The 25,940-nt window shown below is 32.8% G+C and overlaps 1 protein-coding gene across 1 annotated transcript in view; it reads left to right on the top strand.

Moving 5' to 3' along the window:
* The window catches only part of IQCM (IQ motif containing M), a 310,674-nt gene that overhangs the window by 222,789 nt on the left and 61,945 nt on the right, over positions 1-25,940 (top strand). Inside the window, exon 11 of the mRNA XM_069493257.1 lies at positions 20,910-21,071. Within this exon, the coding sequence (XP_069349358.1) occupies positions 20,910-21,071 (162 nt within the window). The remainder of the gene's footprint in view (positions 1-20,909; positions 21,072-25,940) is intronic.

Raw genomic sequence — 25,940 nt, 5'->3', positions numbered from 1 at the left:
TTATTTGTTGAATTATAAGAGTTCTTTATATATTCCATATACAAGTCCATTATCACAAATAAGATTTGCAAACATTTTCTCCTTTTCATTTCCTTGATGGTGTCTTTTAAAGCCAAAGTTTTTTATTTTATTGAAGTGCAATGTATCTATTTTTCATGTTTTGTCACTGTGCTTTTGGTGTTATATCTAAGAAACCATTGCCTAACCCAAGGTTTTGAAAATTTACTCTAGTGTTTTCTTCTAGGTATTTTATAGCTTTAAGCTCTTACACTTAGGTCTATCATCCATTTTTTTTTCATTATGAATACCTTTATTATTTTTTTCATTTTACCCATTTCTTTTGACTTTTTTTAATTTCAGCATATTATGAGGGTACAAAAGTTTAGGTTACATATATTGCCCTTCCACCTGCCCCCGAATCAGAGCTTCAAGCGTGTCCATCCCCTAGACAGTGCAGATCTCACTCATTATGTATCTGTCATCCATTTTAAATTAATTTTTGTGTACGGTATGAGGTAGGGGTCCAAATTAATTCTTTTACAGTTTTTAGTGTGTAAGTCTTGCACTCTTTTATCAACCTTATTTCTGATTACCTTCTTCTTTTCTATGATATTTTAAATGAAATACCTTTCTTAATGTCATTTTTGGATTTCCTTTTTCTGCCTCCTGTTTACAAAGCACATTGTTTCCTGCTTGGACTAATGAAAAAAGCCAGTTTGTCAATCTCCATCCTTCCATTATTGCTCTTCAGCCCAAAGGAACCAGAGTGGTCCATTAAATATTTAAATTCAGTCATAACACTATCCAGAATAAAACCCTGGTATGGCCTCCCATTTTATTTGTAACAAATATTAACTATGGTCTACAAGGCTAGATGTTATCTAGGTCTTGCTTATTTTTCCAATGTGATCATTAATCCCTTCCTGCAATCACTATTACCCAGCCACAGCAGTCTTTTACTCCCAATTCAATACATCCTATTATCTGTTTGTGTAAACCTTTTCTACCCATCGTTTCTCTTTTAGAACGTAGTTTCTAATGTCTTTCTTCAAGTCAAACTTTTCTAGGGAATATTCCACTTCATTTGTTTAGCAGATTTATTGAAGCCTAATTGACAGTAATAAACTATAAATCTTTAAATATACATTTTGAAATGAAACAAAATAATAATAAAGAATTCAGACACAGAAAGACAAATACTGCATGTTCTCAGTTATAAGCGGGAGTGAAAAATGGACACACAAGCACAGAGTGGAATGATGGACAATGGAAACTTGCAGGTGGGAGGAGCATGGTTGATGGGGAGTTGCTTGGTGGATACAACGTGTGTTGCTTCTGTGATGTATACACTGAAGGCCCTGACTTCACCACAATGAAATATATCAATGTAGCAAAATTCCACTTTTACCCCATGAAATATATACAAATAAATAATAAATGGACAAAAAGGTAAAGAATACAGGAGGAAGTTTTGGGAGGCAATGGATATGTTTATAGCCTTGATGATAGGATTTCATGGGTGTATACATTTATGCCCTCACTCGTCAATATGTATACATTACATATGTCCAGCTTTTCATATGCCAATCATTCCTCAAAAAAGTGTACAATTTAGTAAGTTTTGACATTTGTTGAAGGACTGTCTTTTCTACGCTGAATCATCTTTAAAACTTTGTCAAGTATCAATTCGAGCATAGATATCTGGGTCTGTTTCTGGACTCTTTATTCTGTTGATCTATTTGTGTACTTTACATGAATACCACACTATATTAATTACTGTAGCTCTGTAATAAACTTTAACATCAGGTAGTGTAAATTTTTCAATGTTATTCTTTTTCAAAATTGTTTTGGCTATTCTAATACTTTGCATTTTCATATGAATTTTAAATCATCTTATCAATTTCTACCAAAAATAAAAGACTGCTAGAGTTGTGACTGGAATTGCATTGAATCTATAGATCAGTTTGGGGAGAACTGACATCTTAACATTATTGAATATCTTGATATATGAATATGGTATACATCTCCATTTTTAAAGATTTGCCTTAATTTCTCTCAGTAATGTTTATAGCTTTCACTATTTAAGTCTTGTATATTTTTATCTGATTTATCCTTATGTGTTAAATATACTATGATGAAAGTTTTTAATATTTCTGATTTTTTGTTGCATGTATGTAAAAACAAAATTGATTTTTAAAATATTTATTTTGTAATCTTCAATCTGGCTATTTATTTTGTAATCTGCAATCTGGCTAAACTCACTTATTAGTTCCAGTAGCTTTTGTAGATTCCATAGGATTTTATGCACAACAAACATGTAGTCTGTGAATAAATACAGTTTTATTGCTTCCTTTCTAAGATAGATGCCTTTAATTTCTCTTTCTGACCTCATGGCACTAGCTAAAACCACCACTGTGGTGAAAAGAAGTGGTTAGAATGTATACATTCTCTGTTACTGATTCTAAAGTGAAAACATGTAATTTTTTCACCATTAAATATGATGTTAGCTGTTGGGTTTTTGTAGATGCCATTTATCAGGTTAAGGAAGTTTCCTTCTATTCCTACTTTGTTGAGAATTTTTACCAGAAAAAGCTATCAGATTTTATTAAATGCTTTTTCTGCATCTATTGAGATGATACATGATTATATAATGTTGAGAATTTAATGGACTAATTTTTCAATCAGTTGCTCTTTTTTCTAACGTCTTAAGGCTAGTTGTTAAACTAAACCAGAATCTCTGGAATAAGCCTCACTTACTTATGATACGTTATCCTTTTTGTATATTGCTGAATCCCAATTGCTAAAATTTTAAGAATTTTTTCATCTTTGTTCTTGAGGGATATTTTTCTGTAAGTCTCTTATAATGTTTTTGCCTTGTCTTTATATTAGGAAAATTCTGAGTCATGTAATGAATTGGGAAGCATTTTTTTTTTTAATTTCAGAATATTATGGAGGTAAACATGTTTTGGTTACATAATTTGCTTTTGTACAGTTTGAGTAAAAGTTATAAGTATGCCCTTCACTCAGTTACTGTGCATTGCACCCCTTAGGTGTGAGTTTACCCATCCTGTCCTCCCCCTTCCCACCTACTTGATTCCCCTTGAGTTTTACTTCCATATATGCACATAAGTGTTGATCAATTAGTTCTTCCTATTTAAATATCTTTAGGATATTCCATATAGTTTTTCTGTTAAATATTAGGTAAAATTCATCACTGAAGCTATCAGAGCACGGTATTTGTGTGTGTGTGTGAGAGAGAGAGAGAGAGAAAGAGAGAGAGAGAGAAAGAGAGAGAAAGTGTTTAATCACAGATTCAATTTCTTTTATAGATAAAATCTTATTTCTTCTTGAGTAAACTTTGATAATTTGTGTCTTTCAAATAGTTTTTTCAATTTTATCAAAATTGGTGATATAAAGTTGCTTGTAATATTCTTCTGTCATTTTAGTATCTGTAGGTGCTGTAGTGATGTCACCTTTCTCATTCTTGATATTGGAAGTTTTTTTCTCTTTTTTTGGCTAAAATTTTATCAATTTTATGGATCTTAAAGAATCAACTCTTATTTCATTGATTTTCTCTCTTGCTTTTCTGTTTTGTATTTCACTATTTTCTGCCTGATCTGTATTTTTTCTTTTTTCTGTATTTTTTGGGTTTCATTTGCTTCTTTTTCTAGAGTTTTAAGGCAAGAGCTTGGAGCTTTGATTTGAGAAATATTTCTTTTCTAGTATAGGAATTTGGCACTATAGATTTCAAAGTACTGCTTTAGTGACAGCCCACAAATGTGAGTATTTTATGTTTTCATTATCATTTAATTCAAAATACTTCTCTAATTTCCCTTTTGACCCAAGAGTTATCTAGAAGTATGTTATATATTTTCTAAAGATTCGGAAATTTTCCAGAGAACTTTTTTTTATTTTTCACTTAATTCAATTTTAGTCCTAGAATATATTGAATATGACTTGAATCCTTTGAATTTATTGAGACTTTTTAATTTAAAATTTAATATGTTATGGAAAGTGTTCTATGTGCATTTGAAAAGAATGTGCTATAGTGTTGTTGGTTGAAATGTTTTATCAATGTCAATTTATTTAAGTTGTTGATGGTGTTATTCAATTCTTCTGTATCCTCACTGGTTTTCTGTCTATTTATTCTATCAATTATTTCAAGAGAAGTGTTTAAATCTCATTGTTTCTCATCCTTATCTTTATTCCTCTGTATGTAATGTATCTTTTTTCTGTGGATGCTTTAAGGATTATTTCTTTATTACCAGTTTTATACAGTTTGATTATGAAATATCTTGCTGTAGTTTTATTCATGTTTCTTATAATAAGGGTTTGTTGAACTTGAGAGTTTTTCATTTTTATTAAATTTGGGTTGGATCATCATTTCTTCAAATATTCTGTTATGTCCCTACTCCACTCGTTTCTTTAGGGAACACACAGGCTGCTTGATATTGCTTCCATAGCTCACTGATACTCTGTTTATACCTTTACAGTATTCTTTCCTTGTTTAACTTTGCATAGTTTCTATTGCTATGTCTTCAATTTCACTCATCTTTCCTATTCAGTGTATAATCTGCCATTGATCCCATCAAGTGTATTTTTCTTCTCAGATACAGTATTTTTCATTTGTAGATGTTTGATTTTAATCTTTATTATTTTACTCACATCTTTACTTAATGTGTTTAATCTTTCCTGTTCTTGAACATATGGAATATGGTTATAATAACCATTTTAATGTCAGTGTTTCCTAATTCAGTCATCTGTGTCATTTGTGGTTCTGTTTAGATTGATTAATTTTTTTCCTTTGCATGCCTGGCAATTTTTTTTGGATACCAGAGATTGTGAGTTTTACCTTATTGGTATTTGATATTTGTATCCCTAAAAATACTATTGTGCTTTCAATTTCTATGAGTGCAGTTTCTTATAAAGCTAGCTAAAGTTGTTCATTCTTCTCCTTCCATCCACTATATTATTTTTCTCACATCACTATGTCCTTTTCATTTGTTACATGAGTAATAATTTTTCTATATTTGTTCATTTACTTCTTCACCATCTGTTTACCTCATATCCCAATAGACCATCAGCTCCATGAAAGAAAAGGGCACTTTGCTCTCTCTTTATTCCTATTATCTAACACAGTGTCTATCACATAATTATTACACAACAAATAAATGCATGAATTAAGATTTTTGCTGTTTCAACATCATGAGTTAACATTTTGTTTTGGGAACTTATTTCATGGCAACATTTGAATTTCACTCTAATAAATGTGAAACATAAACCGTATTCAAGGTTTATAATTCTGATTCTGATTATCTTGACTTTATTTTGAAGGAATCTAAAACAGTATACTTTGTCCTAAATTGCTTTATGAAATGTTCTACTAAAATGAATGCTTCATTGAAATATATTTATATGTATAATTTTTAAATATGCATAATGTATTTAATTTGAATTTTAACATGGATTATATATCCAACTATATAGTTAATAAATGAGTAAATGTAGGACCCATTATTTCCTTCAACCACTTCCAGACATAATTAAAATTAAGATCTTGATGCTATGAAAAAATTGTAAATTTCAGTTTGCTAACAATTTCTCAAGTTTTATCCCATGCCTGTGCCAGTTCAGTAAAATTACATTTTGCATATGAAATCTCTTTTTAGAAATAAACATATAATTGACATAGTTTTCTATTATTGTTTAAAAGTTTAAGTATTATTTATATTTGAGCCAGCTAGCTCTTTTGAACGAAGCATATTGAAAAGACCTAGAATCATGGATTCAATTATTTTATGGGCCAGTTAGCTTGCCACAAAGAATCCATTCTGTTTCATTGCACACAAATGAATTCCTTTTTGAAGACAGCTTTCTTACAAATATATCAGGGTTCATCAGAGTCACCAAATAAGAGAGTGTGAATAGCTCATTCCTAAATTTTCAGGATAATTAATAAAAGTTTTAAACTATATTTTTAGTATTTTAAGTCAGTAACATGATAATTTTATCCAAAACATTACATGTAAGAATATAATAATTCTCACGTATTTGTTCTTAGTCCTTGGTGATTTCTGTGAAAGGTAGATAAAACAATGTCAACATTTTTGAGTAAAAAATGCTTACATTCCTAACACTAGTGAGGAATAAATAGAGACTATTCTTTAGTTTGTAATACTGATTTAAAGCTTATGGGAGTAACTACAGGGGAAAACTTTTTTTTTTAACCAGATCAGTAGCAGATCATATGACAACATAAATGAATGGGCAGCTGTATTTCTCAGGGAAAAAATGATATTCTCTTTTTATTTCCAATTGCAATACTAAGTAAAACATGTTGATGCTCCTTGAAACATAAGCCTTCCGTTAAGAATCTGAATCAAGATTCTAGATTTTAGGGTAAATCGTCAGAGAAACAGCTGTTAGCCTGTTATGAAAGGGATGCATAGTGTGACAGTACTGATAAAAATGCTGAACTCATGAAACCTTTTGTGTTACTGCCCAATGATGATAACAATTACCCTAAGCACTGGCAACATTTAACAGAACTATAATATTGAATTAGGTCTCTGAAAGTTATCATTTTGATCAGAACGTGAGGCTGTATATTTGATCTTATCATTTCCTTTTATTAGGATCATATATTTAACTACCAGGTGGCTGGTTTATTATATTGACTTCAATATTAATTTTTAAGTTGTATACCTTATCAAACTTAAAACCATAATTTATATTAGAAATAACTATGTACATAATCGATATCTAAAACTGAGATAATATATGTTAGAAATAACTATGTACATAATTGATGTCTAAAACTGAGAGATGTACATAAATATACAAAGGTAAACACAGATACAGCACACATGAGTCTTTGCAGGAATCCAGATTTACCCTACCTAACAGCCTTGCTGACCATTTAGCCACTATTTTTTTCAGCCACTTATATTTAGTTAATTCTAATTTTGAACAAAGAAGACCGCATTGATGTGCAGAAAAGTGCCTCTGAAGGCCTGAGCACTGGTTATGTTGTTCACAGGGAGGAGCTAGTTTTCAGCAAAATGTCTCTGGATTATGATTAAGGGTTAAAGGTAAACAATGAACATCATAACTAGGATCAAATCACAGTGTATTACATATCATTTTAGATATGATTCTATAAAGGATATTTCTAACCCAAAATGAAATGGGCATTGAAGGAAAAGGCGGTCACTTAATAAACAGTGGTTGTTTTGCTGTAGTCAAATTAATCTCTCCTTTCTTCTTTATTTGGTTCTGAAGATTATCTCAATGCATTTTCTGGACCATATTATATGAACTTTTTCCCTATTTCCTCAAAATAATACAGTATGTTAGGCTCATATTTGTTATCAATTTAACTAATATCTCCTGTCAATTTGCCATGGACCACTAAAAAAAAATCTGTTTATTATTTCTTCCAATCCATTTTATCTTAGTGGCTGCTAATCTGTTTTTCTTTAGTTTTCATATAATTTTTCATAAAATCTTCTTTAAATCCCCATTAAAGTAGAGAGATAGCAGGTCTCTAATTTTCTTTATCCTTTAAGCTTGTTATTCTGTGAAAGAAATTAAATACAGCACAGTGGACTGCATACACATTTATAAATTATGTAAAGCAATCTTTATTCAAGCAATTAATCTTGCTCTTTTAGAAAAAACCCAAAGGGAAATAACCCAAGTTGTCTTATATTTCCAAGAAACAGTATGCATGAAACAGTGGAATGTTGCTGTTTACCTTGTCTCAAAGTTAGAAATATATCACTCAAACTTTATTTTTCTCCCAAATGCAGATTGTTAGATAACCTGATTGATAAGTATTTTCTTAGATCTAAAAATAGCTTAAAATGATAAATTTATATATTATAGAAAAAAGTGTGCTATTTATATATTTATAGAAAAAGCATGCCATAAGAATTAAAGAAACAAATATTTCTTCCCAAATGTCTTTAATCCATCTGGATAATGGAGGAAGACAATATAAATATATACATGTGTAGCCTTTCCGCTTTTCATTGATAAACCTCTGAATTGTTAAAGGCAGCAATATGTGTGGGTAAAATATTATGTTACATGTTGGGGATTTAGCATTATTATGGATTATTCTGTATTATTTTTGGTCTTTTGACATCCTACTAATAAAATGAGAAAATTATCACATTTAAATTTCCTTTTACCTCTGCTCCCAAACATCTCTGTGTTTTAAAATATCTTATGATTTTAAAAAATATTTCAAGGTTTATAACATTTAGACTTTTTCTACAGGTCTTACAGTTGTTTGACATTGTAGTTCTATATATTTAAACAGGTTCAGTGCTCACCAGTTCCTTCTTGCCTCCCTCCCTGCTGTGGCTTCATTTTTAGTTCTTTATTTTGATTCAATTTTATTGGCTCTATTTTAGCAAAATACAATATTTTGTATTTCAAGAAGAGCTTGTGGATGCTATATTTTCTGCGAATGTTTTCTGGCATCTTTTTTTTAATTTCAGCTTATTATGGGGGTACAAATGTTTAGGTTACGCACATTGCCCTTGCCCCCCCCCAGTCAGAGCTTCAAGCATGTAGATCCCGCAGACAGTGCACATCGCACTCATTATGTATGTGTATACCCATCCCCCCGCCATCTGTCTGACACCCAGTAAATGTTATTCCTCTATGTGCACTTGGTTTTTCATCATTGAAACCAATTTGATGGTGAGTACATGTGGTGCTTATTTTTCCATTCTTGGGATACTTCACTTAGTAGAATGGGTTCCAACTCTACCCAGGAAAATACAAGAGGTGCTATATATGAAAAATGCTCAACATCTCTGATCATCAGGGAAATGCAATTCAAAACCCCAATGAGATATCACTTATCTCCAGTGAGAATGGCCTTTATCAAAAAGTCCCAAAACAATAAATGTTGGTGTGGATGAAGAGAGATAGGAACATTCATGTGATGTTTTCTGGTATCTTTCTACTTAGTCTCATATAAAACTCGTGGATTACATAATTCTGTCAGAACTTTATAGGTACTTTTCTTTTTTTATTCAATGTTGTTTTGGAAAATCCTATTAATTCTGCCTCTACATCAGTTGAACACTGACTGATATATATTATCTAAAAATATGGGCAATGCTTGGAAGCTAGAATATTAAGGAGCCTGGTAGAAAAGCCTAAAGCCTAGATTGTCTTGGACAGATCATTAGTAGAATTATGGATGTTAATGACTCTGATAATAAGAACTCAGAAGGAAGTGAGGACCATGGTAGGGAAGACCTAAATCACCTTAGAGAATATCTAAATCATAAACAGACTGATAGTAGAAGTATGGAAGTTAAAGGTACTGCAAGTGAGGGCTTAGAAGGAAGTGAAAAACATGCAATTAGAAACTGGAGGAGAGGAAATTCTTGTTATATAGTGGCAGAAATCTTAATTAGTGGAATTATGTCCTACAGTTATATAGAAGTAGAATTTGTAAACTATGACCTTGGACATTCAGCTGAGGAGATTTTCAAGCAAAGAGTTGAAAGTGCAGCCTGCTTTCTTTTTGCCCCTTGTAGTAAAATGCAAGAGAAGAACTGCATTTGAGAGAACTGTTGAACGACAACAATGACAAAAAAACTGAGGACTAGATGATTTGGGAAATTCTCAATCCACCCAGATTGTGAAAGATGCCAAAATGGGGATTCGCTGTCAGGAAAGCATGCTGTAGAGGGAAACCCGAGAGTGTGGCTGGACGACCTTTTGCTGATACCTTGGAAAGATCAAAAATCAGAAAATTTAGTCATGTAAAGTCTCTCTGAAGAGAATAAATGTGTGACTCATAAGTCTCCTTTGTCATCAAAGCAGAAGCAAGAAATAGGGATGGGTGTCTTAGTCTACTTTGTGCTGCTGTAACAGAATATCTGAGACTAGATAATTTATAATGGACAGAAATTTATTTTCTCATGTTTTGAAGGCTGGGAAATCCAAGATCAAGGAGCTGGCAACTGGTGAGGGCCTTCTTGCTGCATAATCACGTGGTGGAAGCCAGAAGGGCAAAGAGACAAAAGGGCAGCATTAATCCTACCCATAAGGGTACAACCCTCATGACTCAATCACTTCTCAAAGGTCCCACCACCCAACACCACCACAATGGCAACCAAATTTCAACATGAGTTTTGGAGGGAAAAAACATTCAAAGCACAGCATTGGGATTATCCAGGAAAGATTTGTGTAGAAGCCTCTTGTCTGATGAAGTGAATTCTCATGGTGTACATGGGACCACACGATTTTGAGAATTTTATACCAGTAGAACACTGCCAGCTTGAACGAAAAGGTACAGAGACACAGGTCATAGATCGAGAGGAATTGTGCATCAGGGTAAATTATACCCAGGGCTTCACTCATACCAAATTTGTGTCTGCTCTAGATATTCTGTCTTATTTAGGTCTGAATTCTATTGTTTCTGTTATATATTCTTCAAAGTTATTGGAAGTTGTGGGAATTCTCATGTTTCAATAAAGATGCATTTATATTTTTGATTGAAAATGATTTTTCTTGGTACAATGGGAGAGGAAGAGAGAAATTTTTACTGTGTCACCTTTAACTAGGGACATTATTACCTATGGATACCTGTAAATATTAATAAATCAGAGCCAGGATATTGGACTTGGTTAAATAAGTAAATTCTCCCACTTATTAATTGGCCTGTACCCAGCCTTGTTTCAGAAAGTAGAGTAATCTTAACTTTACTAGAATCAATAAAGAGTCCTCAAATTATATACCTCTTTACTATTATTGAGAAATCTAAGTCTGTTACATGAAGTCTAAAAGGTTAAAGAATGGTTCAGTTCTGAAAGATAGCATTTATTGTTTAAAAAATTACTATATAAAATTTAAGAAATGGTATTTACTTGAAAAAATCCATTAGGGAAGATACCCATTTATTTGGGGTTCATTTTTATTGTATGAAATAGTATATTACTTTTGCCTGTTGAATCTAGAAAGAGTCCTAAACACATGAAAGGGAAGGTAAATTTTTTTATTAACTATATATGCACGTTTTGCATATGTGCCAGACTGACACCAATGTTGAATAAAGGTATACAGCTATGCCTGTTTTAGTCAACTGAAAATTACTACAGTTTTTCCTAAGGAATTTAAATAATATAGGAAAATAATACTTAAAATATTGAACTGTATAGTTTAGTTCAACTCTCTCCCCAAAGTACCTTTAAACCTGATACTAGTAATGAATAGCTTAGAGATTGATTGGATTTCACTCTGCCTTTTCAGGATATGTATACATATAGAAAAATGACCAGAAGGGAGGCAATTGGTAGCAAGAAAAACAAGGGGATAGGGTAATCCAAATGTAACAATTAAGAGTAGCTACACTTAATTGGAATTCTTATACTTCTAACCTAGGAAGTAAATTTTTTATTAAAACACTCTTCCAAACAAAGTGAAAAGAAATATCTTATGATTTATGTATGGTGAGCTCAATAAAAGCTGTCACTGTGTTCTTAAGTTTTGAGAATTTTTTTGTGTTATTATTAATGTATTATTCTCACAAATGTAACTAAAGTCTGGGAAGCATTTGTTTTTAGTCTTTTGTCTTTGGGAGTAAAGTCATGTTAATGGACTTAATCTGGCCATTTTGAGAATGGTACCTTCAGAGAAAAATAAGGGAAATTCTTAAAATTAATCATAGTACTTTAATCATTTATGAGAGAAGAGTTGTATTACTTCCAGTACACACACACACACACACACACACACACACACGCTTTTAGAAGAAAGAAAATATTCCTCCTAAGGAATCCTCATAATTCTATTGAAATTATTGACCAAAATTATTTTAATGTTTGGGCAGCTACATGATTTATTTGTGTTTAGTAATATGATCTGTATTTTCTATCTAAATTCCATGAACACAGAAAAAGAGTAAAATCTTTTAGCTTTCTATATCCAGCATTTGAAAATGTATTTAATTTGCTTATAAGCAAAAAAAAGAAATACAGCATAAAAATAAAGTTAAAATGTTGGGATATTTCTTTATGAACTTTTATTCCACTGAAGAAATGGACCTTTTAAAATAAATGTGCCTTAATTATGGAGCTACCAAATGCTGCAATTCCCTAATTTTCTATTTTAAAATAGAGTTTTTGATCGGATTTATGAATATATGTATCAAGGGCAACATTTTCATACATTTAGCCTTTGAACATTCTGGTGAAATTTACAATAAGTGCCTATTTTCACAAACTGAAGGAATTTAAAGATAATATTTGTTATACTTTTAACTTTTTTTATTAATTCACATCCTTATTTTGTGTTATGTACTCTCAGTCAAGTGTTAATGAAGATTTTTGCATTTCTTTAAGTAATGTTGGTATTTGTGATATGAGATCAGTGGTCCTTGCATTTATTTTTACAGGTTATATCATTCACTGGCATATTATTTAACTGCCTTCTTAACCATTTTGCACCTTAGTTTTGAATCTTAATGTTTTCCTCCATTAATGATCTTTAAGACCTTATATTTCAGCTTAAAATAAATTAAATGGAAGAAAGTTTCATTAATTTAAGAATGAGGCTGCTTTAGATTCACTTTCTCTTGTTCAAGACATACATAATTTTTCATATTGATAAATTGGATTCCTCCTTTTAAAATTTACTAATGAACAGAAAAAAGCTTAGATAAAAATGACATGACAAAAAAGTATGACATTCACTTATTTCAAATCAAAGAAAATGAATGCAACATAAAGTGCTTTAACTGAACAGTGACAAGATATTAAAAGTACAACATTTAGAAATTGGTCATTTACAGTGGGTTATAGATTATTTGTTCACCAATGCAAACTCACATATGGTAACTACATGTTGAAAAACTCGTGTTAATGGCCAGTAGCTTATGGGAGATACATAAGCATTTTAATGAATGTATAAGATTCACAATGAAAGAAAATATTCATTGCTTATTGCCATTGTTTTTGGCCTATGATCTTTGATTTAGTATTAAGGATATAAATATACTTTTTTGTTTAACCTTAGAGAAAAATTTAGTTACATGATGGTGCTGGTATTCGGTAAAGATAAAGGATTAGGCTATTTCTCTACCCATTCTTGTAAATACTTGTTAATATTTGACTTCAATGACTGGCTCTGTCATTCTGGCTTAATCACCCAAGGCCATAATAAAGCTTTGTTAGCTACGTAAGTTTTCCTGATATGCTTAGTACTAGCCCTGACCTTAATAATTTACACACATGCCCTCTTTAAGTATTATATGTGCTGGAATTTGTGTGGAGGGGTAGGCGAATTAGCAAGAAGTTGAAACTTCACAAAATTCTAGAAGTTCAAGGTTCTCCATCGTTCAATGCAAATTATTGTTCTTTTATCTGAGATTTTTTTTGCTCATTCATTTTTAGTGTTAAAACATTCTACAATACTGTAGAAAAAAGGAACAATTGTGGTAATAAATTGTCTCTTTTTATCATTTTCACTCAGCAGTATGTAAAACTGACAACTTTATGTCAATTTCCTAATTTTTATTTATTCATTTTTTTAATCACTGTGATTCTTGAAGTACATGTCTGGGGCCACTGTCTTAAATACTCAAATTCAGGCTCTGCAGGAGGGAGACAATAAGCTCTCAATAATGCAGCACCCTGTTTGAGAGAGGAAGGGAACGGACATCTTTGAGTTTTCTGGGAACTCACCGTCTACCCTGAACATTAAGCATAACGAGCCTCACTTATCTGAGGCAGGGGAAAACTAGAGGTGGCTGTGCAGGTCACACTGTGGGATTTTATATTAATACTACCCATCGTCCTCAGCAAACTATTAATAAGAGGGCTATAATTAGACTATAAATAGTGGGTTTGACCTGAGGACTCTTTAGTAGCCCTTACAAAATTAATTCTTGTGGACCAACATTAGAAAACTTCCTAGAAAGAGATATGAGCCTTTGTGAGAGAAACCAGAGGGCTGACCAGCAGACTATATGTTACAGGGACAGCTGTAGAAAGATTTGAAAGGATTAGAAAGGAGATAGCAAAAGGAAAGACTACTAGTTGACTGGTAACCAGTGAAGCTGCTAACAGTCCCATGATACCAGAAACCATTTTTTGTTAAAACAATGTGGCCTTGTGGTTAAAAGAATAGGCTTTGAAGTTAGGCAGAATTGGGAATAAATCCTGGCTTCACCACTTACTAGCTGGGAGGGCTTGAAACTGCTCTGTAACCTCCCTTTGCCTCAGTATATGGAGCTATGATGTATGGTAACATTGAACTCATAGGATTGTTAACAAATTAAATATATTCTGATTTTTAGCTAATGTGTATAACCTGTTTCACTCACCTGCTGTATACTAAGCATTGATTATGTTCATTTATTAATTAAAAAGCCTTTTATTGACCCTTTCTAAGTGTCAGGCATAGGGCTAGGTAGTAGGCAATACAATGGTTAGCAAATAGTCATGGACTGTGAACTCCTTGGAGCTTACACTCTTGTAAAGAAGACAGATCATAATCAATAATGTAAATAATACAAAGTTCATTAAGTGCAATGGAGAAAAAAAACAGAAAACAATTACTCTGAGATGATATAATGTGGAGGCTTGATCTAGTTTGTTGGGAGTCAGAGGAGACTTTGGGGAAAGGTGTGAAGGCGGTGAAGAAGTTAATGAGGCAGTGGAGGGAAGGGTTTGGGAGGAGAACATGCCAGATAGACAGACCATCTTATGCAAAGGTTCTGAAACAAGAGGAAGCAAGGTGGATTTAGAAACTAAAATAAAGCCAGGGCTGCTAGAACAGAGATGGAGGAGGAGGCAGAGGTCAGAATGTTCAGAACCTTTTAGGAAATAGTAAGGAAAGGACCAAAGCTTTATTTTAAGTGCATTGGGAAACCATTGAGTAGGAAAATATATGGTTGGTTTGCATTTCTGAAATATTATTCTAGCTGCTGTTTATAGACAAGATTGAAAGGGCCAAGAAGACTATTTCAGAGGCCAAAGTGGTTGAATAAAAATAGGTAATAGTTGGTTTAGGATGGTTGCAGTAGGGAGTGAGGGTCCTAGGAGGGCTCCTAGTTTTCTAGGTGGTACCAGGAGATAGATGCTATTGACTGAGACAGGCAGCCCTGGCACAGGACAGGCTTTGGCACATAGACTTTGAGATGCCTATTTGTTAGTCAAGTGCAATTGCCAACTAGGCTACTGGGCATCTTGATTTTGTTGTATTTTCTTAACTCTTAGTTGTATATTTTCACATTTTGATGTTTCTGAAATTAGGCTACATGTTACAAATGGGCACATCATAATTAAATTTCTAGTCCTTTATATTTCTTGGTGGTATGTAAAATGGTGGGCCCATCAAAATTTATAATGTCTTAGCCTCCACAAAATATACTACTCCTTGTTACTGCTAATAATAACAAGGAAGATCACCACAATGCTGCTTAATAGCCCATGAGTGATTAACCTGCAAAAATGGCAGAAACCCCAGGATGCTGGTCAGTATCAAACAGGAACCACTGACCCTTAGGACATCCAAAGTACTATAGGCGTGACCAGAAAGGGCAAGGCTTCAAGACCACTGCCTACTTTTCCACCCACCCACCCAGAGCACAAGCAAGATGGGGCAGGGGGAGGAGGGACAGGACTTTGCTGTCATTATATAAGATAGGTAGAGGCTGTACCAGCATCTGTTGAATGTAAGGCATCATCATAATAATAGTTAACATTTAAATAATAATGACCACAGACTAAGTGTTCTTCTAAAGACTTTGCTTAGCTTAACCTATTTAGTCCTCATAACAACCCTATAATGTGGATATTTTTACTATGATCCTGGGCTGGCTAGTGTTTAGCTAACTTGCTTCAGGTCACTTGATGTAAATGGCAGATCCAGATTCACACTCAAGCAGTGCAGCTCTAGAGCCTCTGCTAACCAACCACTGCTGTTGCCTTGCAGTGATATAAAGTAACCAATCACCTGGTGATGTGGGAGCTATAGAGAGCTATGGAAATTCTGTGTGGGCTTTTGCCACAGAACTAGACCTAGACATATATATTCAAGATCTTCAGATTTTTACTACATATGTGGCCTGGGGAGGAATAGATAAGGAAGAGCTCTTATCTTTTTCAGTTCTGAGAATTGTATTTCTACATCTAAATCCAATATAGCAATATTGACTTAGTAATGTATCATAAGGAAGGTGTTCCATAAATAGCAAAAATCATCAATAACAACAGAAATTAAATTCCTGCTTTTATCTTGTGATGGCATATGTAATAAAATAAAAAGAGAACATGTTTTACAAGCTATATGCTTTTATAAGTGAAAAATACTTATTTGTAATAAACTTTGATATTATGAAGGAACATGCAACCATTAAAAAATCATGATGCCTTGTTTGTGTGAGTGCCAAGGCTCTGTTTGAATTACTCAGGGGCAAATGAGGAATTAACAAGACTGTGCTACAAACTTTCAACGTGCCTAATGTTACAGTTATCACCGTGTCATGTTGTCCTTGCAAGTTCAGCACTCCACTGACTTCCTGTGTTTCTGCTTAGTCTTCAATCAGGATAAGCCAGTAAGAAAAAGTGGCAGTTCTATATTCACCATTACTTAGATTTTAGTGTAGGCATTTGATTTTGCCTGAAATTGAAACATTTGCCTTTATGAAGAATAAAATGCTTTATTAAAATTTATAATAAGCATAATCCTGTCAAATAATGTTACTAAACATCTTTTCTAAGCTAAAAGTAGTCGACATTTATAAGAACTGGGGAGGAGAGAAGCCTTGAGTGCGATTTGGTGCTTTCACACTAACAGATGCTATTATTTCTGGGTTTTCCTTCTTCATTTTTTTCTTCTTTATGGTTTATTTATTTATTTTTTTATTTTTTGAGACAGAGTCTCGCTCTGTTGCCTGGGCTAGAGCACTGTGGCTTCAGCCTAGCTCACAGCAACCTCAAACTCCTGGGCTCAAGCAATTCTACTGCCTCAGCCTCCCGAGTAGCTGGGACTACAGGCATGTGCCACCATGTCTGGCTAAATTTTTCTATATATTTTTTAGTTGTCCAGCTAATTTCTTTCTATTTTTAGTAGAGAGGGGGTCTCGCTCTTGCTCAGGCTGGTCTCAAACTCCTGACCTCCAGTGATCCTCCCACCTCAGCCTCCCAGAGTGCTAGATTACAGGCGTGAGCCACTGTGTCTGGTCCTTCTTTATGGTTTAAAAGAGAGAAGCTCTGATATATTTTGTTTTCTTATTTTGTGTGTCATGGAAAACTTCAGGATTGTATTTGGTTTAGCTATATGATTCCTTGTGATATTATACTCCATCCTTAGCCTCCTTCACAGCTAGAAAAGTCATCTACTGCCTGAGGATCTCCACTGGTCAATTTCTTGAAGTTAAGCAGGATTTACTCTTCATCACTGTTTTACAGTAGTTTTAGCTTCCTTTCTTCTGCTGACAGATGAGAAAGGGAGATTTAGAATTATGTAAGTGATATATTTAATATCTGTTCACATATTTTAAACATGTGAGGAAGTTTTTGGTTTTGGTTTTTTTAAAAGGAAATAATTTTGAACTTTTCACTTTAAAAAAGAAGCAGAAATTTCCCTCTCTAAGATGTTCATAATCAAATGATGCAATAACATATTTATTAATTCCTGTCTCTCATTGTTTTTATCATTGAAATAATATTGCATGAAAACTAATAATGCAGTACTTATAAACATGGAGCTATGAATTTTTTATATATATTATGTCATTTAATTCTAACAATAACCTTATGATGCCAGTATTATCACCTGGAGATAAATTGTTTTGTTTAATATAGTCACATGATGCTTACCTAAAGGGATAGTTACAGGGATCAAAATGCATGGTTAGGTGATTTCATTGTTGTGTGAACATCATAGAGTGCACTTACGCAAACCCAGATGGCATAGCTTACTACACACTGAGGCTCTGTGGTGTAACCTATTGCTCCTGGGCTACAAACCTGTACAACATGTTACTGTACTGAAGAGTGTAGGAAATTGGAACACAATGGCAAGTATGTGTATATCTAAACATAGCTAAACATAGAAAAGGTACAGTAAAAATACAGTATCAAAGACTTAAAAAAATGGCATACCAGTATAGGGCACTTACCATGAGTGGAGCTTGCAAGACTGGAAGTTGCTCTTTGTGAGTTAGTGAGTGAGTAGTGAGTGAAAGTGAAGGCCTAGGACATTACTGTACACTACTGTAGACTTTATAAATACTGTATACTTAGGCTATACTAAACTGATAAAAATATTTTTCTTTCTTCAATAATAAATTAATCTTAGTATACTGCAACTTTTTTACTTTATAAACTTTAAACAAAATTTTAACTTTTTGACTCCTGTAATAATACTTAGCTTAAAACATAAATTCATTGTACAATAGTACAAAAATTTTATTTCATCCTTATTCTCTCAGCTTTTTTCTATTTTAAATTTAATTTTTTTTTTTTTTTTTTTTACTTTTTAAACCTTTTTTTAAAAAACTAAGACACAAACATATAGTATGCTAGGCCTACACAGGGTCAGGATCATCAATTTCACTGTCTTCTACCTCCACATCTTGTCCCACTGGAAGATCTTCGGGACAATAACATGCATGGAGCTGTCATCTCTTATGATAACAATGCCTTCTGCTGGAATACCCCCTGCAGGACCTGCCTGAGACTGTTTCACAGTTAACTTTTTTAAAAAAAAATAAGTGGGAAAAATACATCTAAAATACTGATTAAAAATATAGTCAATACATAAACCAGTAACATAGTCATTTATAATCATTATCAAGTATTATGTATTATACATAATTATGTGTGCTATATTTTTATCTGACTGGCAGCACAGTAGGTTTGCACCAGCATCATCACTAACACATGAGAAATTCATGTGTTAGCTATGATGTTACAACGGTTATGATGTCACTAAATGACATCTATTGTCTAGGCAATAAGAACTTTTCAACTCCATTATAATCTTATGGGACCACCATTGTATATGCAGTCCATCATTGACTGAAATGTCTTTATGTGGTATGCGACTGTATTTCAAAACCTGTTAATGCTGGTTCAAGAATTAGAACCCAGGTCTGTCTATTTCAGTTAGGGTCCACTCAGGAGACAGAAACTAAATAGTAATTTGAGCAGGAAAAGTCTAATTTAAAGCATTAACTATGACAGGGATTGGAGTAACTATGATTGTCTACTAAGAGGTAAAAATAACTCTAAGAATTGACAAGAGCAGATATAGGAAGTAGTCACTATCCCTTGGTCTGAAGCAGAGCACCTAAGGAAAGAACAGATTTTAAAGAAGCCCACTCAGTGGGATCCAGATCTCTTTAGAGAGTGTGTACCTGTGGCCCAGTGAATGGTAGAGTTCCCTGAGGTGACACGTTAGTGGAGCTCATGGGGAAGTCACTTTCTGGAGTTCTGTGGGAAACTGTCCATAGGGCAATGTCACACTGTGGAACTCATATGGAACCCATTCATGTGAAGTGCTACACCATGGAACTCTCCAGGAAGCTCCTAGTGGTGGAGGAGAGGGGTAGCCTGTGGTGTTCCAGAGAAACTGGCCAGAAGGTGCCCTGCCCAGCTGGCCACTGTGCACTGCAGGAGCCTACCAGGAGAAACACCAGAACCAGGAAGAGCCCTTTTACCCTCTAGTTCTCTCCGTTACCCTCTGCAGTTGATGCTTAAAATCGTGCCATATGGCAAGGGAAAAAAATGTTCTAGTCTCACAAGCAGGACAATGAAGGATGGATTTAGAGCTATGAGGCAATATAGATTGATACCTGGCACACTGCTCATCAACAAATCTACTTTCTTAATCATAAGGTCATACTGCCTTATACTTACTTTACCAGAAAATATGACATTAAACAAAATAAAAGAAAATAAGAATAAAGGAAGGGAAAAATGTAACAGGGTTATAAATGGAGATTTACATCAGTATCTTTCTTTTCTTTAAAATGTTTCTATGTAGAGCCACTTTAAATGCTCAGGAGACTGCTTCATTGAATTTTAGTACACTGGCTTATAAACCAAAAACTGAAATTACAAAGTGGAGGCCAAAGGCCATATTAGAGATTTTTCACTCTATAATTTAAATTATTTTTTAATTCCAGTTTTCTCATCTACCAGTTAATGCAGGGCATGTTCAGTTGACAAAGAGTCATTTGTAAATAAGAGGTTCCTTAGATATAGGAATCCTTATTGCATAATTTATAGACTGTGAGATTTGGACAACTTATTTAATTTCTCTGAGTCTCAGTTTCTTCATGTAAAAGGAAATAATAGGATCTACCTTATAGGTGTTATGAAAATTAAATGTATTAATATTTTAAAGCATTTGGAACAATTCTTTGCAAATAACATGTGCTATATAAGTGTCAAATAAAAATATTCAGTCATAGCAGATGCATTTTTATATTTTCTTAAAAACCATAGCTTAGGAATATTAATTATTTCAGTAGTTCTAGTTTGTGGAACTCTACACCTACTCAATGTTTTTGTCAGATTAATCTGATTCCATTGTTTAATGGTAATTAAAAATAAAAAAATATAGTTATGGGATGTATAATATGAAATTCTGTTCATTGGATATCTTAATTTTTTCCTCACAGCTTTAATGGTACTGCTCTAAACTGATAGCTGTTTGAAAATATTAGTAAATTTTGTACCCTTTAATTTTTGTTAGGAATTAACAATAATAATTTTGTTGAGTAGCTTTGACTAAAAAAAACCCATGTTTTCAATATAACATTCAGTGTTCAAATTGTTAAATAGTTTTTAATTTTTGTCTCTTAAACATTAAGACATTCTAAAATGTCTAAAATTTTAAATATTTTTCCTTTTTTTTTTTTACAGATGGCCAAGAAAAATATTCTGAACTAATCAAAAAGTTCCATGCAATTGAAATGTTATTTACACTCTATCCTCCTCAAGGTGCCCAGGTGTGCAATAATACACAACTTAAGTCAACTTGGCTGAGACCTGTAGTAAATGGGGAAGAAGGATATAAATATATAGGTAAGATAGTGAACTTTATTTTTTATAATAAAGCATTTATATTTTATAATATATATAATGAAATATATTCATATTTATCATTTAGATGATGTTGGATGGTGCATAGGCCCTATAGAATATTCCCTTTACTTCCTAGGTATTGTGCCTGCAATTTAAAAAGTGACTATTTTATGCTTTGATTCTTCACTAGAATAGTGGAAACACAGTGTGCTTACTACTCAGCTGTTGATGGACATTTGGGTTGTTCACTTTGGGATTACTACAAGCTGCTATGAACATTCATGTAAAATACTGTGTTTAGACATGTGCTTGTATTTTTTTGGCTAAACTGTTTTCCAAAGTGGTTATACCATTTCATATTACCCACTGACAGAGATAGGAGAGGATAGGAGAGTTACATTTGTTCCACAGTTGTATGGACACTTGGGATAATCAGTCTTTCTGATTTTAGCCAATCTAATACATGCGTATTGATATCTCACTGTGGTTTTAATCTGGATTTCTCTAGTAAATAATGATATTAAGCATCTTTTCATGTATTTATCATTTGCATATCTTCTTTGGAAAAGTGTCCAAATCTTTTGGACATTTTTATATTGTTTATTATTATTAAGTTTTGAGAATCCATTAAATATTCTGGATATAAATCCCTTAACATATATATACTTGGCAAATATTTTCTCCCAGTCTGTGGTTTGTGTTTTCTTTCTTTTAATAGCATGTTTTGAAGAGCAGAAGTTTTTAATTTTGATGAAATCCAGTTTACCACCATATTCATTTGTGACTTATGCTTCTGCTGTCATACTAACTGGAACACCGATATTCTGTTAGTGCAAATGTGAATGATAAAAGCACTTTGCAAAATATTTTGGCACTTTCTTAAAAAGTTAAACATACACCTACCATACAACCCAGCCATTACACTTCTATATAATTTACCCAAGAGAAAAGAAAATATATGTTCATTCAAAAACTTGTACATGAATATTCATAGTATCTTTTTTTTATAAAAGACCCAAACTAGAAACAACTTAAATGCCCATCTGCAGATGAATGGATAAATATATTGTGATATAACCATGTAGAATACTGAGCAATATTTTAAATAAAACCTTGATACTATTGATACATATAACAACATGGATGAATCTCAAAATAATTACTATGCTGAGTGAAAGAAGCCAGACCAAAAATAGTACATACAATATGATACCATTTAGGTAAAATTCTAGAAAATGCAAACTAACCAATATTGACAGAAGCTGATTTGTGGTTACTTCGGGATAGAGTTGGGAGTGGGAGTGAGAGGTGTTGGCTTTAAAAACTTGAAGGTGATGGAAATGTTTGTCATCTTCATTGTGGTGATGGTTTCATGGATGTATACATGCCAGAATTCACCAAATTATATACTTTAAATATATGCTGTTTATTGTTTGTCATTTAAACTTCAATAAAGCTATATAAAGAAAGTTGTAAACATAAATATTAAAGAACCAAGATAGTGCAACTTTTATTTTGGCAATATTTTTGAAGATATTTTGTCTTTAAATTTTAAGACTTGCATTTTAAAACTTATTTAAAGAGAGTCATAAATTCAATGTAATCTCACTGTGTTGGTATATATAAAGGGATATTTGAGTGCTCAGTTCTGGGATAGACCCCCTAGAGGGAGAAGAATAGGGAAAGAAGAGGGAGGAACATTATGAAAAAGAATATCTTAAGTTGAAGGCTTTGAGTTCTGTAAGATAATTCAAGACCCTGGTTGCTGTTTATTTTCTCTGCAGTTTTCCACCTGAAATTACCAGAACATGACTCATATCATTCTAAAGATTTGTATTTATTGTTTAGAGCCCATTTGAAAACATTTTGATGAAATAAAACAAATAAAAAGGAAATATGCAGGTGGTATTATGCTGTAACTTGAGAACTCTGTCTTCTGAGATTTTAAGCTGTTTTTTTTTTTTTTCCTTTTTCTTTGGTTAAGTGGCCAGAGTCTTGCATCTTTTTGAATTCCAGTTGTTATTAAATTGACTGACAAGAGAGTTGTAGCATTTGCCTTGTAAAAGACGTCTATTACAGAAGTGCTTTCTAAAACTGAGTAACTCCTTAACTATAAACATTTTAGGGAAGATAGCTTGGGAATTTATTATGTGTTCCAACATTAATACTCCACAATGTAGGCGCTTCTGTTTATTGATTTCATTCACTCTGTAGATCCAGAGATGTATCATCAGCAAGAATTGAGGAGCAAATAGAGTTATGAATGTTCTATAAACGGCATGGGTTGCTAACCAATTATCTAGCATTAGGACTATAGGTTCTCTAAAAATACCTGGCATATCCATATTTTCATATCTCATAATTCCTAGCACAGTGTCTTGAATGTAACTGGATTGCTGCATAAGTCATAATTTTAATTTGCTTAATATATATAAAGAGTTTCTTCTCGGTTATTATAATCTTAGACCAAGTAAAACAAAAGTATTTAAATTTTTTCCAGGGATATGTCTTATTAAACTTACTTTTGGAAAGGGTATATCGGAAAGCTAGTCTTTAAACATGTCTTCACTTATCCTTCCTAATGTGGTGTCTGCTCCCCCGGCCCTCTGGTCTGTCACATATATGCGGAGCTTTTTCCTCTCCTTCATTAAGCTTTTGTGACCTTGGCTGATTTTCAGCCTAGAAAATGTAGATTATATTAAGTTACATTTTAGCCCTATAATTCTTAGAATTCTAACGGAGATACCTTGAAGGGGTAGGTTGGCCATTATCTTTCAAGGAAATCGTTAGGGAATACAAATTAATGATTATTTTCTCAAATGAATGGTCTGTTTTAACTGAAATCATATTATTGTATTACTATAAGGTTTCTAATTAGTTCAGATCTGAGTAATGAACAAAGACCTCTAGTTCTGCTACTTCTTTTCATATATAATTTCCACCACTTCATATAATACATTTTACTTACCCTTATAACATATGGTTATTTAAATTATGTAATTAATACTAGAACCTGATTTTTTTTGCCTAATCACTGCTTTCCATTAAAAAAGTACAAGGTATCTTTTTAATGCCAGTTTGTTCCACTGCCTTTAGGCAATATTTGATGTACATGAAACAAATGAGAATCTATCTCATCTTTCTCTGCAATGTCTATATCTCAGCAATGACATAATTGTCCTTGCCAGTCAAGGCTTGTTTTTGATCAACTTCTCTCAGAATTTTCAGCTTTACAACATAAGACTTTCTTTTCTTATATACCCCTTATTGCAGTTGAAACTTTTTCACTATCCACAAAATAAAGGCTATGCATAGGTTATTATGACTCTTTTTTCTAAAGTGGGCTATTTAAAGTATTTTCTAAAATCCCGCCTTCTAATCCTTGATGTCTTTTGGCACTTCTCTCTGAACACTTTTCAAATTTTCTCATATTTTTAAGTGATGGAGCTCAGAATAAGATGTGATAATCTAATCCATGTCTGATTTATTGTGAACATAATCTTAACTACTAGTTCTGCTTATATTTTTATACTTTTTAAAGACTTTTAAAAATATACATCCCAGCATTTACTTGGCCTTCTACCCATAATTTTTAATCTAATTTTGTCATATTTTCTTGTAACTATTTGATATGTGTATAATTTATTTTGCTTTCTTAAATTTGCTATCCTGATTTGTCCTGGTTTTCCTTCACTTATTTAGAATAGAGACATTTATTACTTTTGTCAAAACTAAGCTTAATTTTGAATCCATTCTTTGAGGTATTCTGTAGGATTAATTATTGTAAAATGAAAAACCAAATTCTGATTTGAAAGGAGCTCTATATATTTTATATCATTTATATCTGCTTAAGTACAGGAAATGGTCTATTATACTTTGTATAAGTTTAAATATACTATGGTTAGTTCAATGTCATGCTTTGCCTGTAGAGTATCTGCTTGCTTGAGATAAACAAGGTAGTCACTGAAAAATATATTTTATACTAACGGGACTTGCAAAAGTTGTTTGGGTATATGCCAATCATCCCTTTTTTTTTTTCAACTATATACTGCCATCAGCCTTCAATTCCATGTTCTCTAACATCCCTTTGATTTTTTTTGTTGTTGTTGTTATTAGTGGCAAATGATACGAATGTGTTTTCATAGTAATTGTAATTACTGATAGGAAAAATGTTTTATTTTTACATGGCTAAGTTGGTTAAAATTTTTAACATTCAGCATACTTACAGAAATCTTCAAGGGCCAGATACAAATGAATGCCATATTAGATCTGGTTAAAGTTTTTCAACTATGCTCAAGTCACTAAAAATTCTTTAGGGTGATGAATTAGATCTTCCTCATTTAATGAAATAAGTATGTTCTATGTGAGCTCCATTTTTCCTTGAAATTCAAGGGTAAAATCAGAGAGATGTCTCTCACCCCCCAAACCCAACTTCACAAAGCTGTTGGAAGCATCTGAGGAAGAAGACATTAAGATGGCACCAAGTCTATTAGATAAAGGAAATGCGAGTTGCACATTGGGCACTTATAACAGTCTACTACTCAATACTGCTTGACTTTGAAAATGAAAATTAGAAGATTAATGTTTCATTATAACTTCTGCATCTATTTATTTAACAAGTATTAATTGAATGCCTACTATGTGCTTGGCAATAAAAATTGGAAACTTAGACTTAATCCCTGCCCTAGAAGTGTTCACATTCTACCAGATTCAAAGCACTATCAAGAGTTTTGGCTCAAGTAGGTTCAATGAGCACCCGTATCTGTCCATAGGTTAAATAGAATGCTACCAAATGAGGAACTTCAAAAAAATCCTGGAAGAACACCTAGAAATAGCAAAAGATGACACCAACACTCAATATCTGAAATG

The sequence above is a fragment of the Eulemur rufifrons genome, chromosome 18, assembly GCF_041146395.1.
Source record: "Eulemur rufifrons isolate Redbay chromosome 18, OSU_ERuf_1, whole genome shotgun sequence".
Taxonomy (NCBI): domain Eukaryota; kingdom Metazoa; phylum Chordata; class Mammalia; order Primates; family Lemuridae; genus Eulemur; species Eulemur rufifrons.
This window is presented reverse-complemented; position numbering and strand designations above follow the sequence as displayed.